At 36.6% G+C, this 18,819-nt stretch overlaps 1 protein-coding gene across 1 annotated transcript in view; it reads right to left on the reverse strand.

Moving 5' to 3' along the window:
* Positions 1–715: 715 nt before the first annotated feature.
* Positions 716–18,819, reverse strand: part of rnf217 (ring finger protein 217) — a 160,675-nt gene continuing 142,571 nt past the window's right edge. The window contains exons 5-6 of the mRNA XM_039748403.1: positions 14,689–14,760; positions 716–4,656 (exon numbers count right to left, since the gene is read on the reverse strand). Of these exons, the coding sequence (XP_039604337.1) occupies positions 4,577–4,656; positions 14,689–14,760 (152 nt within the window). The 3' untranslated portion in view covers positions 716–4,576. The remainder of the gene's footprint in view (positions 4,657–14,688; positions 14,761–18,819) is intronic.

The following is an 18,819-nucleotide window of genomic DNA, read 5'->3' on the forward strand; positions in this document are numbered from 1 at the left end:
GAAATCTCATTGCTTGTGATATCAAAGTGATAGGAGTTTACAGACATTTTAGGGCTTACCAAGGAGAGTAAAGTGCAATGAAGTTTGGTTTACTTTGTAAACTAATCAATACTACAGCTAACATTATACATATACACATATTATCCAACCTGCTTTATCCCATTTAGGATGGCAGGGACAGCTAGTATTTATTAATTTATTAAAGAACCAAAATGGACAACTTTAACAACATTGGACAGAATTCTGAAATCACAAATACCGTAACATTTAGAAATGGAGCAGCAAATGAGCATGCATACATAGTGTAGATCTAACTGCTGCTGTTATTGTTTCACTTGTTACCTTGATGTAAATGTCATCTGTATGTGAACAATAAACCAGAACAGCAAGAACATTAGAAGTTCATACTTGCACAGTATGATGATGTGAAAGTGCAGATGACATAAGGGCTCCATCAACAGGCTACCTGAAAATTCCATCCATCTATCCATTATCCAACCCGCTATATCCTAACTACAGGGTCATGGGGGTCTGTTGGAGCCAATCCCAGCCAACACATGGCGCAAGATAGGAATAAATTCCAGGCAGGATGCCAGCGCACACACATCAAGCACACACCAGGGACAATTTAGGATTGCCAATGCACCTAACCTGCACGTCTTTGGACTGTGGGAAGAAACCGGAGCACCCGGAGGAAACCCACGCAGACCTGGGGAGGACATGCAAACTCCACGCAGGGAGGACCTGGGAAGCAAACTGTGAGACGACAGCGCTACCACTGCGCCACCCCACCTGAATATTATCACTGCATTTTCAGAAAAGGCCCCAATTATGTTTATTTAGCCTAAAAGAAAAGCAACAAATAGGCACTCCATGCATTTTTGTCTTCTTGTAGTGTAATTTCTTAAATACATTCACTGCTGAAGAGTAGTTGATGTTTGCTCTTGAAGCAAAGTTCAAAAGATAAATGCACTGCTACAACAGACTACTGGTATTTATTAAAATACAGAAGCATGTAAGCCATGCCATATCCCAGCCGCCCTGTGTCATACAAGAAACTAACACGGGGAGCCAGTCCATGGCATGACCCATTCATGCATACACTCAAAAAGAATGTTTTTATGCATGTGAGAAAAAAAACCTAGGCAGACATGGGGAGACATGTGCAAAATCCATACATACAATAACATGACATGAAATCTGAAACCAGGGCGTTATATCCTTGGGCTCAATGTTACCCTTTACACTCTCAAACACATACTTATATTAATTTCAACATTTTAATATCATAAAACATATCCTGAAGGCATCAAAATAAATTCTACACAAAATAAAAGTTTTATGCCAAAATAGATAATGCAAATTTTATAATATACTGAATGCTTCAGATAGATAACCTTCTTAAAACACTGGATTAACTTAAATTCCAGTTTCATGATTTTTTTTTCTTTATGTGGAATGGTAGGTTTAAACTGACTGATGTTGGTTAATTTGGAAAGCCTTATGAAAAGAAATAATCGGCTGGGAAGCTAACCAAACTTGTAAACACAGTCAATCCGGTTTACAAACACACTTCAGTCAGTAACTTTCAGTAAAGTTAAAGGGGAAAAAAGTGAAAAAAACTGCTTTCTGTTATAGGATAATGCAGCAACTATAAAGAACCTCAACACATTATATGGTACTAGCATCTTAAATAATATGAAAATATTGTTTCTGTTTTATTGTTTATGCTTTTGGTAGTAAAAGGAAAGCAGAATAAATTTAGACTAAATGAAATTAAGCCACATTCATTCTAACAAAATATACATAGAATTGTTAAGTAACGTAAACAAGTAACTAAAAACTTTTGCCCATTGGTCATGAAGAGCAATATACAAAGGTTAATTCCATTCGTGAAAGGAAAGATTTTTACAATAGTGTGTTAGTGGTATTGTTTCTGTTTTGCTTTTTCCCCCCTTAGTGTACTACAGTGCATTGCTTACTAAATCATTGAGGAAGAAAACCAGACTGGCGGACTGCAATCTCACTGCTAACTCTATAAAGTGTCCAGGAAACTAATGAGAAGTGATATCCATTTCCTGTAATAGCCATATTACACAGTAAATGGATTTTTAAAGGTAGGGTTCTGCTTAGGAATGAGCTAATGATGACATAAATGCAAATTTAAAAAAATCCTTATGTCATAAAAATATATCCATGCCAGTAATGGATGAAATAGATGTTATAGTTTTTTTTAACATTGACAAAGTGGCAAGATTTTTTTTTTTTTAAACATCAGTATACCTTTCTGCTTATCTCTTTTTGTGAATGTTGTGTTTGACATAATGACATTTAAAATTAATATTGTAAGGCCTCCAAAAAAACACATATCATATGCAGCACATCTGAAAAAGTTCAGTATAAAATGGAACATGATGTTTGTTGACAATATGTAACCAAAAAAGTAATGTATATGCTGTTCTCCAGCAGGACACATAAGATGTCATCTGGTGGGAATGACTTTGTGACATCAGGGTACCTTTTTCCAGTGTATGAAGAATGTGTGGAGTACTCTGGCAGAACAATTAATAGTTCTCTGAAGAATAATGCTTCCCTAGAGAAGCGCTGCATTATGCTCGTTTTATATGCCATTCAGCACCTTTGTCATGAAGCACAGCCACCTATATTACCAACCTGACAGAAACAGATCACATTGAGAAACTCACTTTGGACCACTAAACTACTCCTGCACTCTGGTTTTTGTATTCATTGTCACCTGCTTGCCGGCTTTCATGCAAGGCAGACAACATCTGCTGTGCAACTGTTATTTCTCATAGAGGGAACATATTGAAAAAGACACACAGCTTTTCATCTGTTGGACCTTTTTCATTTTTTTTAAATGAAAGTAAATGTATTGGAATCCTTAAAGAAGAATATGGTAGAAATAAGGCTTGTCAGTCACCATTGGAATGACTTCCATTTTTGATATTGGCAAACTAAAAACTACTTGGAGGTAACAGTGTATCTGAAAATTTATTTTTGGAATTAGAAAAATGCCCCAAAAGGAGTTTCTTTTGCATGTATCAGATACAGGTTTATTGTACTACCAAGTGGCAAGCCACATGTAAATGCTCACGATATCGATTTTCATTATTATCTTCTGCCCAGCAAGTCAATTAAGGCTGTTTAACTTGTGTGCTGCCTCCCACATTTACATAAACATGTTTGGTTTAAACACTAACATTTCACAAAACAAACTGAGGAAAAGAATGTCACTAATTTAGGAAACGTGCATTAAAGTGAACTGTTAAAAGTCACTCTTAAACTTTCTTTTAGAAAATTCTCATGAAATAATATCGGTATGGAGGACAAATGTTTGCCTTAACTCCTACTACAGTTCAACGAAATCCTCTTAACTTACTGTAAAACACTCTAGATTCCTTAAAGGACTGAAAAAGGTTTCTTATTTTTGAAATAGGAGTTTATTGGAGGTTAATAAATACAGCAGCATTTTACCTAATAAAAATCAAGGCCTCAAATGAGAAGATGGGTTAAACTAACAAACATTCTGTTGTTTTACTGGCTTTGTCAATAAACACCCAAGTCTGTGTCTATGAGAAAGCTTTCGTATCTACCAAGATAACGAAAAAGAAAACTGTATTTTTCTTAATTCATCATGAAAGCTTTATATGAAGCCATCTCTTTGGAAATCACAGAACAGCCCAGGTATTTTAAGTATATTATTACTTTGACCATTGCCATTAAAAATGGCAAAACTGAGAAGTCAGCAGCAGACTTCAGTATGGTTACGTTGTTTATTTTGCATTTCGCTATATTTTGAAATGACACATGAATATCAGACAACAGGTAGTAACTAAATAATTTACTGAAGGACGGTTAAAATATGACAAGAGATATCTACAGCAATTACTATTGTATTTAAACAAGTAATGAAAGCAGAAAGGGATTACTTTCAGCTCATCTTTTTTAGCTGGCAATAGATGCTCACAACCAGCACTTTTTGGCAATATGAACATAAAACTTTAATAAAAAGGAAGACAGTAAACGTATAAGGGAAGTTTATGTAAGGCTACCTGTACACACAACGTTCTGTACTATGTGCTGCATGTGCATCTGGGTTGAATGCACCCTTGTTTAATTATATATAGTTTAACAAGTGAAAAGACTCATAATTCCATCACTGAAAAAAAGCATTGGCAATTATAAAGGTCTGATAAAAATTTGGTGCACCCTTAAATACTTAAAAAAATGTCCCTTTTAAATTGTGTTGATGTTATCTCTGCTGACGCATAGAAGTGTATAGAGTGTTGAAACAGTACATTTCAAATACAGGTTTCTATGGTAAACAACAAAAGAAATGTGAAGTGTACATGATACTCAGCTACATACAGGGGATGCAATTAAATAAAAACATTTGTAACAAAAACCTGAATATTATATGGTACATAAAACTGAACCAATAATAAGGAAAAGATGATAGTATCATTGGCATGAGCTGATTGCAAAGACAGTTTTGGAGGATGTTTGCTTCCTAGAGTACAACATTCATTGTGTCCTTTTAAGGCCATTATGTCCATCAGCAGAACCATCTTCCACTGCCCTGAGACCGCTTCCTCTGCCTTTTACAAAGGTAATAGAATGGAAAGATGATCAGACCTAGAAAAGGAAAGACATATCCACGTTAATGCAAAATCCAGTATTTTCTGAATCGTTCATTTTCATTCAGAGCATATAATTCATAATCAATTACCCTAAATTTAATAAAAATTATCATTTTTAAATGAAACAAAAAGACCCCAGATACTTTGTTCTCTTAACCACTTTCCAATTAAATAGTATTTTTTTTTTTTTGCTGTTGTGGCATGGCGATCTTTTATACATACATCATGGAGAGTAGAAAATTACAAGGTAAATTCCGACATTTTCTTAAAAATATGAATGCTGACAATGTCAGAGCTATGAGTAATAATAAAACCACACAAAGCCCCCCTGCTGCAGTAGGTCTGTGAGAAGCAAGATAGCATAAAATGAGACACAGAAACATTTAGAAGTTGTAGTGTGGAAAGCATGGCACACTCAGGGGACATGGGACATGGGCCATACAGATGCAGGCGTTGTCTCTGAAGTAAATGGTCTGAGTAAACCTCAAATGAGTTTACTAGTATCTGGTACCAACCACCTCTGACCAAATCCCCCACCCAAAACTATGCAACATTTGCCCAACGATTGGCACACTTTTCATAAGCCAGAGCCTGCCCCATTACAAATGAATGCCAGGTATGTGACCCACATCTCCTTTGTCCCTGAACTGGAATAAGTGGGTTTGATAAAGAATAAATGTGTGGATAAAAAAAGGAAAAATTGACCTTTTTTGCTAGGTATATGCTGAAAAAAACAAACCAAATAAATAATCAATGTTCAAACTCATAATACTGAACTATAAAAATGATATTGATTACACAGACAGCACTCGGGACCTGAATTGTAATCTTTTTTCAAACAAAGCCTATTGAAACTGTTCTCAGACAAACAATAAACGTAAGACTATTAGGCATTTATATAAACTGTAAATCTCTTATCAAGCATACCTAAATGCTGAAACAAGGTATAAATTTTACCTGCAGTAACCTTTATTTGATATTTTGCAGCTTTAAAAAATATTAGTACAAACTAATTTACTCAAACTTTGAATCTTTATTGATTTGAAACTTTATTGCTTGGTTATTGTTTATTCTTACAGATAAGATGATAAATTCAGAATTCAAATAAGACCCAAAAATTATGCTCAGTTTATCTGTGGATTAGAGCTCAAATTTCTTAACAATATTTTTATTAAAATTATTCACAGAGTGGTGGCTGTGAGTCCAAGGATTTACACTGGTATCTGGAAGGTTGCTGGTTCAAATCCAATAACCTGAAAATTGATCCAGGGGTGCTGTACAATGGCTGACTCTATGCTCTGCCCCCAAAGAGCAAGTGAAAAGAAAATTTCCCTTCGAGGATTAATACAGTGTACCAAATACCAACTACTTCTCATTTCTATAGTTAGGATATCTGGGCGGCACGGTGGTGCAGTAGTAGCACTGCTGCCTCGCAGATAGTAGACCCGGGTTCGCTTCCCGGGTCCTCTCTGCGTGGAGTTTGCATGTTCTCCCCGTGTCTGCATGGGTTTCCTCCGGGTACTCCAGTTTTCTCCCACAGTCCAAAGACATGCATGTTAGGTGCATTTGCCAATCCTAAATTGTCCCTAGTGTGTGCTTGTTGTGTGGGTGTGTGTGTGCACGCACACTGTGGTGGGCTGTCGCACAGTCCGGGGTTTGTTTCCTGCCTTGCGCCCTGTGTTGGCTGGGCTTGGCTCCAGCAGACCCTCCTTGACCCTATAGTTAGGATATAGCGGGTTGGATAATGGATGGATGGATTTAGGATATCCTGAATTTTACTAAATTTAAGTGGAACTGACCCTAAAAATATAAGCAACATAAAGAAGATATACAAGGGAGAGAACAACCCCAAAGACAGTGAAGAAAAATCAAAAATCTGTGAAAGTCCCAGCCAGCCTCAAGGTTATGGTCAATCTCACGATACACAAAAGAGACAAAGGCCCTGATCAGCCAGAATCTATCAGTGAAACATCGAGTGGTAAACCAGAACCTGGGGGTTGGTTCTGGCTTCCCTCCACCAGCAACCATTACAAACACTTATACTTTAACAACATTTACACTGTCTGGTTATATAATACTGTTAAAGAAGTGATGATGATAAGGGGGCACAGATGAGGCATACCAGCATCTTCCACTCTGACCTTGGAGGGGGGCCCACAACCTACAAGTTGCCCAATTTAATGTATGTATATCATAGTAATCAAAAGTCAACCCACCTATCCAAGTGCTCAATTAAGAAATCATGTAAAATTTGCAGCACATCAGGAAGAGTATCAATACGCCAACAAAAACAGGGTAGCATCACTTATTTGCTTCCACTTTAGGAAATGCTAAAGATTAATGGTTAAATATATGATTATCTATATACTGCACAAAATAAATATTTCTAGGCATCTCTTGTTGTTTTCTGTGGCAGTGAGGTTAATATATTTGATTCAGTATCATGCAATTCTTCAGTCAAAATATAAACATAAAATACGGTTTCCAAATTTATTTAAGCCATACTAGTGCTCTTTCTTGTCTGATGCTTGCAGAATAAATTTTTTAACATTACCAACCATACTGTTAAAGTTGCTCACAAGGTAGTCTAAGTTAGTAAGCAGCTTTGTTCCCCATCTACGACTCCAAGAAGCCTACTGCAACTGCACTTAGCCAGAGACTTGTTCCACTGCAAGTCTGCCAGTTTGGTGCACACTACAATAGCACTAACCCTGAAAATGAGTCTTATTACTGTAAATATGCACTAAGACCAGAGGCCTAATGTATGACACCGTGCATAGAATTCAAAGTAATATCATGGTGTATGGAAAAAACTGGAAATGAGAATATGAAAAAAAAATCCAGATGCATAACACTGTGCGATCTTGATGGAGTGATACAGCGTGGCGGAGACACTCAGAAGTTTAAGTTCAGAAAGTTGCACAGTTGCCAAAATAAAAAAAGAAGTGGTCAAATATCAAAGTCAACATGGAAAGTGAGTTGTAGCCCACTGTCTGGTTAATTCTGTTTCAGACAGTATTACAAAAGCTGACCCCTGTGCCGAGGGTACAACTCTAGGTACTGATGAACCCAGCATATCTTCAGACACTGGCTGCACACATGCCTCTGCCTCAGAACGCGCTGTGCTCATGGACACTGTTCTGGAGTGACATAATGCAATAGTAGATACTGTAATTGATGTGGCCAATGAACTAATGAATATAATGGCTATACTATGTAATATTGACCGCAAATTAAATGAGCTTGTTAAAAAATAAATGCTGTATCTGATTACCTGCTTTCCCATTCTGCTAATTACATTCAAATGAAGTAGTGACGCTGTCTGATTTGGCCGATCGTTTGGTGGGTCAAGGTCAGGTTCATCATCCACATCTCTTCAGTTATGGCTAAGCCATGATTGTGTGCCACATTATACAACATGCTAGATGCTTGCACAATGCAACACATCGGTGGAATGAGACATCGATAGAATATACAGCAGCACATTAATAAAATGGAAATGCTTTCTATTTACATAAGCAAATTAATTCTCTGAAGGTGGCTTTATAGTATAGCGTAGGCACCAAGCGCCACAACGGATCGATTACATGGCTCTTTGAGGTGTCTCCCTATCCTTAAAAGGGCTGCTTGTCATTTGCCGCTCTTGTTGGAAAAAGCACCTGCAACTGTGCAGCATTGCTGTTTTTATAAGCTCTCCCACTAGATGATGTAATGCCAGTTCGTTCTTTTGGTGATTCATCCCTGGCTAATGTAAATTTTCCAGTGCCATTCCAATATGCGTGCAGCTGACCGCTCTGATTAGATTTGGAAAACTGGACAATGCTGCGATGTATGTCAGTTCAACCACTGTGTAAGGAAATCTTACATATTTAAATGACAAGCAGATAATACCATCCTATACAGTTGGTATGGCACAACTCAGTGATGCTTGTAAAATACCCAATCGGTCAGCAAGTTCAAGTTGAAAAGTTTCTGTTGATTAAAAACCAGAGAGTGGACAGAACTTGAAAAGGACCAGGTAGAGCACAATTCCTTAAACTCTGCCTTTGTAAAGCTGGCACCAGTTCAGCACACAACTCCAAGAAGACAGCTCTTGGAAATCGAAATCAACTTAGAAGCCAGTCATCATCATCTATAAATATGTGCTCTCTTCTAATTTTTCAATATGTGATGTCTTCTAACAACACTAAAACAGCTAAGGTAGTTGGAATAGTTTGGCAATTAGTGTCTTGGCAATAGTAAGTCTGGCTTGAAAATGGTGTGTACGTAGTACTTATGATTTCATCTGTCACTTTTTATCTAGGCAGTGGCACATTACTGTGATAAAACTCTTGTTGCAGTAACATTTCAAAATCCAAATGTGAAGAAACCTTACTGCAGCATCTGCTTTCTGTATGGTTAGTGACAGTGCCTCTAGAACAGTGGACATCAAATACATTCAAAAAATGTATGGGACCAATTTCTTGCAGAGCAAATGCTCATCGGATAAGACCCTGCCATAATTAAAACACCAACACCCAACGTCCCCGTCCTCATTCCACTTCCCTTTAGATACGTCTCTCACACTTTAAGAGACACACTGCCTCCTTCCCTCCTGTGCATTCTGATCCAATCACAAACTCATTTGTATCATGTTTATATCCACACAAAATAAAGAATCATCAAGAATATGCTTCATAAATTCACTATTGTATCTTTCCATACAAGCAAGTTAAACCATTTTAGTTACTATTTTTAATCATGAAAAACCACAGTGGTTGTACCCAATCATGAAACTATTACTGATAAGGCAAGAAGAAGTGTTCAAAATTAATGAGTTAGCTAGCAAATATGACTCAAGAGAATCATTATCTCAATGATTAATGGACCAAAAAGAATGTCTTATAATGTTTTCTTGAGCAGACCGATCTGATACGCAATGAAACATTCTATATCACAAATGAGTCATTTACTACACTGTGGCCTGACAAAGGATAATCACTGTCTAGAAAAGCTACGTTCATAACAGCAAAATACTTGGCCTTTCAGCACCTCAACAGGAAGAAAAAATTACTGACTTTTCAGCTAGAGGAAGACTGCTTGAGCACAATAAAGTTTTCATTAATGTTGAGGTATTAAAACAGTGTGTTTATAGGCATTTTATCAGAGCTTGCTAATGACAATATCACAGAACCTATGAAACTGAAGCCTCTGTCAGCTACAACTGTTGCATGTTGTGTTTATGCTTTGGAAGAGAACATTCAAAGTCAGCTGACAGATTGTTTCAGTCAGGCTGATCAATGTTCTATCTGATATTTTGATGGAGCAGAATTCAGAATGGAACAGCATGCATATGCTGGGTGTGGCTGGAGGTTGAGGGTGCCGTAGCAGCAGCAGCACCTTGTGTCTCATTTGAAGCTTGCTTTTGAAGGGGAGATCTACTGCATTCCTCATTTCCTGACACCAAGCTACGACCATGAATTCAAATTGTGTATTTGTCGGGGTGGTGGGTATGGACCAGTGGGTTTTCACCCTAATGTGACAATAAATGGGGGGAGGAGTTTATTAACTGGGGAGATTTCAACACAACTTTTATGAAGAATGATTGATCATCATAGACTATAAATTTAAAAGATCATATTATTGAGAAGATATTTTGGTTTAAACATTTTAAGCAAGCTGAATAATGGTTAGGGGTGAAGCACTTTTACTGCCTTCTGTGTTAAAAAGGGTTTCTTTTTTCTTCCCTGAACATATATTTTTCATTCATGGGCAAGTTTCATAATAACCCAGTTCAAATGATTTTTAAAAGCCATTATAATTTTATAAAATATAGATTAGTCTTTTCAAGGAAAACGCTACATCATCTCCAGGAAACCAAGAACCTAAAGATCGCTCTATTATAAAAAAAATCCTGGAAATGAAAAGCGGGTTGATGAGACATGATCTTCTCGGAAGTTCTCGGAAGACACTTAAAAGACCCGCGAGACGCAAATACAGTAATATAAAATAAGAGCACGGCCAGCAAAACACTCAGTCGTGTAAAGAAACAGAGCACACACAGTTCCTGTGCTCTCAGCAATATAAAGCGTATAAGGACAATACGTTCTAGATGAAATGTCAACGACTAAGCAAAGAAGAAAGAGAAGTATGTAGAAAACAGACCCAAAAGTGTTGGAGTAAAAAAAAGTAAGATAAGAGATTATGAAAGCAGCGGAATTCGAAAGGCTCAAACAAACAATGGCACGATACACATGCAGAGAAAGGTAAAGAATATGAAAGCAGTAAAATTCGAAAGTATTGTAGTGCCCCAGCCCGGTTGAAGCCTTTATTGTTTTAAGTGACTATTACGTCTGATTGAGGGAGGGTGGAGTACAGCACGGAAGACTGATAGTGGGGTATTGATTTATGCCTTGGGTTGGGGGGTTTGTGGTGAGACCCGGGAGATGAGGGGTTGGAGAGGGTGCTAGAAAGTTGTGTTTGGGGTTACGAAGTTGCCGATTGTACAAGTAAAACTTTTTTGACACTTTATTTTGTCAGTCGCTATAGTATCAAAAAAAAGATAGTAAAGATTGCATTAGCGCAAACAAAAGGAAATTAATCATCAGGACCAGGTATAATTGAAAAAAATAGCAGGACAAAGCGAGGTCAGAAATAAAAGGCAAAGAGCAGAAAACAAAGTCTTTTGGCCTTTGCATCATTCAATGCACAATACGTAGATTTACACAATAATGGACCATACACTATTAGAATCTGTTGTCCCGCAACAGTTAAAGCAACGACAAGTTTAATTTCAAAGAAAACACAATTAGGTCAGGTGTATATTTATGATCATGGAGAAGCAATGCAAATTTTAACAGGCAACAAGAAAGGTAATGTATATATTCCGCGAATAACAATAGACACCAAAGGAGATCTTGATATGCCATTTGTATTAAAATGTTTACAGTCCTGTGAGAATAGCTTTTGCTATGACAATTAACAAATCACAGGGACAAACATTAGAAAAGTCGGATTATTTATTAGAGAAACAGAAATATTCACTCACAGGCAGTTACACGTTGTGTTGTCACAATGTGTCTCCAAAAACTGTATCAAAATTCAATGCGATCTTAAAGAAAAAGTAATTCCAAATTCCAAATATTGTTTTTATTGAAGCTTTAAAGTAAAAGTGCGAAAAATGAAATTGAAACAATTCCAAAGGAAAAAAAAAGCTTGTAAAATTGTATATCTGATTACCTGCGAGAGACACTTTAACATGCTTCCAGCTCTTAAAACAATGACAAGCGACAAGCAAAACACACAGCTCGCAGCAGATGATCTGAATCCCCCCAACCCCCTCCCCCCCCCGTCCTTCACAACGCGAGCAGCACAGACACGAAGTGGCAAAAAGGACAGCGGCTGTACAGGCTTTAAAATGATTGACGGGCAGCGCAACAGAAGCTGCACCCCCTTCACAACGTGAGCAGCATTATACGTCCTGTGAGAAAGAGATTTAACCATACCCGGGGCCGGAAATAAAGGACAAGTATTGTTTTTACAACGTCACGCGAGACAAGGCAGTGAGCCATCATTTAAAACAATTCCACACAGACATCTAACCTAGCAGTTGTTGGATTGCTTTTGGTAGACACGCATCATGTGCTTGGACCAGCTCTTAAAACAATGACATGCGACAAGCAGAACCGGCAGCTCGCCAGCAGCAGAAAGACAGCAGATGATCTGACAGCATCTCCTTAGTGTGCGTTCAGCAGCCCCCCCCCCACATTCACAACGCGAGCAGCGTTATACATCCTGCGAGAAAGAGATGTAACCACGCCTGGGGCCAGAAATAAAGGACAAGTATTGTTTTTACAAAAGTTTTTTAAGTAAAAGTGAAAATAATATATATGTAACAATTCCCATGAAAATAACAATCTCTTTAAATTGTATATCCGGTAAACCAAACACTGGGGTGAGCGAGCGAAGCCCCCTAGTCAACTTAAAGTTTAAATTTGAAAGTTGCAGCCCTACACATTTAAGAACCAATCACTATCATAAAAAGAGCTATTTTGAAAATTTTACAATGAGTATATAGTTATTCAAAACTAAAATATGCAAATTAGTTTTCTTGGTAGAATAATGAGCTACTTCCATTAAAATGGATCAAGGCTAGAAATGAGGGACTGTAATATAAACTTGAAAAACAAGTAACAAGTACTTGCATAATATCTTCAAGGAATGTGACAGGAATAACATGAGTGACAAAAATGGGAAATCACCTAAAACACTGTCTACTGTATTTCCTACTAACAAGTGTTTGGAAACAATTCAACAGTCTATAAGACTTGAAAGAAGTAAGATGGTTATTAACAGATAATGTAAACCTAAATGATTCCACTTTTACAATTAAATGTGCAAACATTTTGAACACCCGGCAACAGAGGACTCCAAAATAATATTAAGGAAATAATTCAGAAAGTTCTATTAAATAGAAATTGAGGACTATACTGATTAGCATTAGGAAAAGAAGTAAAAAAATACTTAGTTATAATATTTTTAACATTATTATTTATTCTGTTCAATACAGTCCTACCTTAATTTGATTGTATTAATTTGTTTCATACAACTTCATTTCTGATCATAATTTCAGTTATTTTCTAAAGATGAGCAAAAAAACATATTCCTCTGTATTGTAATTACTGAAAGCCATGGGTGGAGTTTAAGGAACAGATGCACTATGTGGCTAAAATAATCAGAATTTCTACATATTTTTTTTAAGGCCACAGCTAATTTAAATATGTTGATAATCAACAATATGGCACAGTGACACAGTGGTAGCTCTGCTGCCACCTAGCAGGGCTACTGGGGGTTGTGCTCTGGTTGCTCCCTGCTGATCCTCCCTGAGCCTGCTCCCTGCTGAGACAGGCTCCATCTACTCCCTGCCCTGGATAAGTGGGTTTAGAGGATGGATGGATTAGTTAATACTAAAATTACTGTTTCTTTACACATATGATAGCCACTCCTGTTGGTAAAGGGTAGATCCTCAGCAGTCATAACAAGCAACTAAAACATCAATGTGTGCATGCCAGGTGTGTATGTCTGATTGTACAAAGAGCAGCATGGCAGTCTGAGAAAATCTGTCATATGTCACACTCAACACTGTGACACAATATTAAAAAACAGAAAATAGATATCAGTTTCTTTATGATGCAAATAAATACCAAAAAATGCTCCAATTTTCAAATCTGATAACAAAGCTCCTGAATGTAACTGAACGTTTCACTATACAGTACAAACATTTTCTAGCTTGTTAAAATAATAAAGTGGCAATTTTGCCACAATTACAATATAATGACAAAGAAACAAATAAGCAATGTTTTCTGTCATAACAGTATTTGTGCATATTTTCTTAATTTCTAAGTTTTAAATGTGTTAATTAATGTAAAGGAGACTTAACTCATATTGTACATTTATATTACAAACTATCATATTTGGCATGGAATAGGAGGTAGACATGTAGCAGCACATTTGAGACTCTTAAAAAGTGTAATACTTTTTTATGGCTCATCAGAACTTAAATATCAAACTGTGCATCTGACTGTCTTACCTTTATGCTTCAAAATTAAGCACAAAGCTCATTTTAATTTCTGCCTGAGGTATTTTGCACGTTTCTATTTTTGTATATCATAGAAAAATTCCATTTTACTTGTTTCCTGTACATTTTGCTTGATGGTCTTCCTTAGCACCTTGTCTTTACCATTTATAAAGTAGTATTAAAAAATGATTTAGTGTTTCTCTTACATCCACTTTAATTTTCCCTCAAAAGTGTAAAATAGTTTTGAGCTTTAATACTGAGTACTGAATCAAATTTTACTAACTTTTCAAATCTTAAACATTCCTGGAAATACACTCATAAAGAAATATAAACAGAAAGCTGAGCTTTTTCCAATTAAACAAAATTGTTATGCAATATTTTAATTAAATTTTGAGACAGTTTGTAATACAATATTATAATGAATTAAAATGTAATGCTATATTTAACATAAAGGAAATGGCCTTTACTTACCTATACCAAGAGCTAGAGCCCCCAACACAAACACTAGCACTATTACAACAGGAGCCACAAGGATTTTTCCAGCTGAAAATACAGAGAAAAGGCATTAGTTACATCTTGCAGATTTATATTCTTAAGATAAAATGATATCCTTTGTTATACATCTAATATACTGTATAAAGCTGCATATGTGTCTGTCCATTTTTCAAATCCACTACGTTGAACCTACAGTATCTCGACCAAATTTTGTACATATTCTCCGTTTGTACAGTACAGCATCAAAGGCTGGGCATTATTTGGAAATTTAGTTGGTGTCCCTACCCCAGGTACCACTGCTAGATATATCTTGGCACATCTCCCAAATGGAACACTGCAAACTGGATTTAGACTTTCATTTCAAAATTCACTTTTTTTTTTTTTGTACAAAAAGCCACATACAAAAATGTATCAAGAAAAGAAGTTGAGTTAACTTATCATAGGGTATATTTTTTAACATTCTAATGTAGTGTTTATTTAGCATAATGTTTCAATTTTCATTAAGCAGCTTTTATATTCTAGACAATTGCAGCATTCTACAGTCTAGAGATAAACTCTCTAATAATACTGGTTGGTCCTTGCGATTCGCTGGTTTATGGTTCATAGATCCACCTATTTGCAGGTTTTTCATCAATAATTAAATGTAATTTATTTTGCAAGTTTTGCAACCTACTGCAGAAAATGAATGTATACCACAGAATACCGCAGATGAATGCAGTAGCATCGCTGCTTAAGTGAAATGCAAATCCTAGCAAATCCAGGAGTACTGCGTCATTCGACAGCTTCGGCGTTTGCCATGAGGACTGCTGGGTGAAACAAGATGAGGGTGCTAGTTTTAAGTTAGCCATAAGAAGTCGGCAGGACTGCAATTGGTGGAGTCTTTATGTTTCAAAAGTTTTACAGCACAACTAGACCACAATTACACGCACCAGATTACAGTTTTCTCTGGATTTATATCATTTTCCTGTGCCCGCTTGTTCATATGATTTTGTGTGGACTATAAAACAACTTCTACAAATCTTCACTTACATCAGCATCAAGGTAGGACAAAACTTCACATAACTTTCAAGAGGCTGTTCTCATGGGATTTCACTTCATAACTACACAACAATTATCTGCACCTATGAAACTGGACTGTGTCGTGAGCATTTATCATTGTGTTGAATGTTTTGTTGGGATTTCTTTTGTTTCTGTAATATTAATCATTTCTGTTGTTTACTGTGGTAAATATACACACAGGTGTAGTATAATAAGTTAAATTTTGTAACAAGTTATAGTTCACTAAAGGACTGCTGAACTATGCACTTTGCCTTGAGGACGCCAAACATCTTTGTTTTGTCAGCCAGCCTCACACATTTGATTTGCTTGCACAATGATCATTTACTGCAATAAATTTAGAATATACTGTACAGTGATCATCGGCCTAAAATTATTTGTGGAGGTCCAGCATCTCTAACCCCTGCAAATCGCAATGGATAACTGTATATACTTGTACACAATCAGCCAAACATATCTCATTAACTGATTTTCCTAAAATTTGTGAATGTGTGAGTAAAATCAATGAAGATATGGTTATGTGTGTATTTTATGACTTTTGTGAATGTGCTTAAAATGTGCCATATTAAAATTGTTTCTTGTATATTTATTCTGCAAAAATACTTTAAAATACATGTTGTTTTATTATCACTAAATACTAACAGTAGCCTAGTAGTAGTAGTAACCCCTACATGGTAATAAACAGTGAAATAAGAGAGACACAGACACTATACCAATTAGCGGATTCAGCACTATCGTGTAGGTGTATTTATTATTTAACTCAAAAAAGGCAAATGGACAACAATGGGTCGCTTGAAAAAACTTTAAAAAAACCTCCAAAAGGAAAAATTTGCACTGATAGAAGTCACAATGGTCCTCGCCTTAATTTCTACTCATAAATGAACCACAATCTCACTCACCACACCTAGTTCACCTGCGTGGCTGAATCCTTGTGAACTCCTCTTCATTATGCAGTCTCTCTTTTGGTAAACCAGACTCTCTTTCCTTTCTATCTGTGGCTCCTCTATATAAATTCCATTCTGAGGTTTTTTGTCACACCCTCTTGCAAAACATTTAGAAAAGTGATAGAAAAGATGCTGTTATTCTGAAAAAAATAATTTCTTTCCAGGAAGCAGGGTCCAGCCTGCCTTAATCCCTGCACTCGTTCTGCCGGCTGTGACAATATCAGAGGTTGCCAGTTAGCAAACTACAGCCAAGGTCTAAACTTAGAGGTGATCTAAATAAACAATATGTTTGAAAAATGGCAGAATCTTGTTTTTTTTTTTTTTTCCAATTAGCTGAGCTGCAAAAGTCTTCCAAATGCTGTGTCTTGTACAATGGCAACTAATCCCTTCATGCAACACAGACATGTCTCAGGAAATAGGTAGTTTCCGTGCAAGACACAAGCAAGCACACAAGCATAAACATAGTCAAGCAGAGATGAGAAGCGTGTTCAAATATTAGAAAAGTAGACAAAGAAAATGGAATATTTTTAGATTAGTGGTCTAGTAAATATGCCTTTATACGCCCTGCATATTGCAGCACAAAAGACACAATCACTTTGCAGAAACATACGCACACATGTCAGAGGTAACAGCACACCAAACAAATGATCTCAGAGTCCAGTACAATTGGTTCATCACGATGTTAGAATAAAAGATGAGCTGAAGAAAGAAGAAGAAAATCAAGCAAAATACTTCACAACTCGAAGTAACCACTGAACAATGCATACCTTTGGCTTGTAATAAATAACACACACAACAACTACTATATATATGATATTTTACAACGCAATAGATTAGATTAGAATTAGATTATTTATTTATAAAAGCACATTTAAAACAACAGAGGTTGCGCCAAAGTGCTGTACAAAAAAGCAGTAAAATAAACCCAATACAAACAATCATGCAAAAGCAGATAAATAAAACAACCAATTATAACATCCACCACAATCCCATCATACACAATGAAAGACGGAAGAAAACAAGTAGGCCTTAATCCGACTATTAAAAACCTTGATTGAGGATGAAGACATGATGTGCAGAGGCAAGTCATTCCAAAGCCTAGGAGCAACAACTAAAAAAGCTCTGTTCCCTCAAGACTTCAGCCGAGATCTTGCCACTACAAAGAGCAGTTGTCCAGATGACCTCAGTGCTCTTGGTGGCACATAGAGGTGAAGGAGGTCACAGTTGTATTTTGGAGTGAGACCATGCAAAGCTTTAAAAATAAACCACAAGATTTTAAAATCAATGCAACACTTCACCAGTAGGCTAAAATGGAGGAGATGTGATCCCTTTTTCTCGACCCAATCAAAAATATAGCTGCTGCGTTCTGAACCAGCTGAAGGTGTGACACAGATGATTTTGGCAGAACAACATATAAGGAATTACAATAATCTAGTCGAGATGCAATAAAGGCATGAATGACTATTTCCAAGTCCTTCTGTGATAGAAAGGATTTTAGTTTAGAAATTTGCCTCAGTTGGTAAAAACTGGACTTTACTACCATGGAGATTTGTTTTTCAAAATTTAGTGATGACTCAAAGATGATACCTAGGTTTCTGACATCATTATGAATCATTGCTGCCAAAGGTCCTAAGTGCATGCCGATTTCAACTGCAGATGTGGTAGGACCAAAAATAATGACTTCTGTTTTATTTTCTTTTAATTGCAAGAAGTTTTATGCCATCCAATATTTAATATCCTCAAAGCATTTCAACAACTTTTTTACAGATGAAGTGATGTCAGACCTTTGAGGTACAGCTGTGTATCATCAGCATAACAATGATACGTGACATCTTGTTTATAAAAGATGGCCCTCAAGGGGAGCAGACAAAGGGAAAATAGAAGGACAGCCAGGATAGAACCTTGAGGGATGCCTTGTGTGAGAAGAGATGGCTGAGAGAAATTCCCATCTATGTTAACAGACATAGATCTGCCTTTCAGGTAGGACACGAACCATTTCAGTGCACAGCTTTGAATGCCTACATCATCCTCAAGCCATTTTAACAGCACTCCATGGTCCACTATGTCAAATGCCACACTGAGATCCAGGAAGACCAAGATTGCAGAA

Source organism: Polypterus senegalus, chromosome 3 (genome assembly GCF_016835505.1).
Source record: "Polypterus senegalus isolate Bchr_013 chromosome 3, ASM1683550v1, whole genome shotgun sequence".
In the NCBI taxonomy this organism is placed as follows: domain Eukaryota; kingdom Metazoa; phylum Chordata; class Cladistia; order Polypteriformes; family Polypteridae; genus Polypterus; species Polypterus senegalus.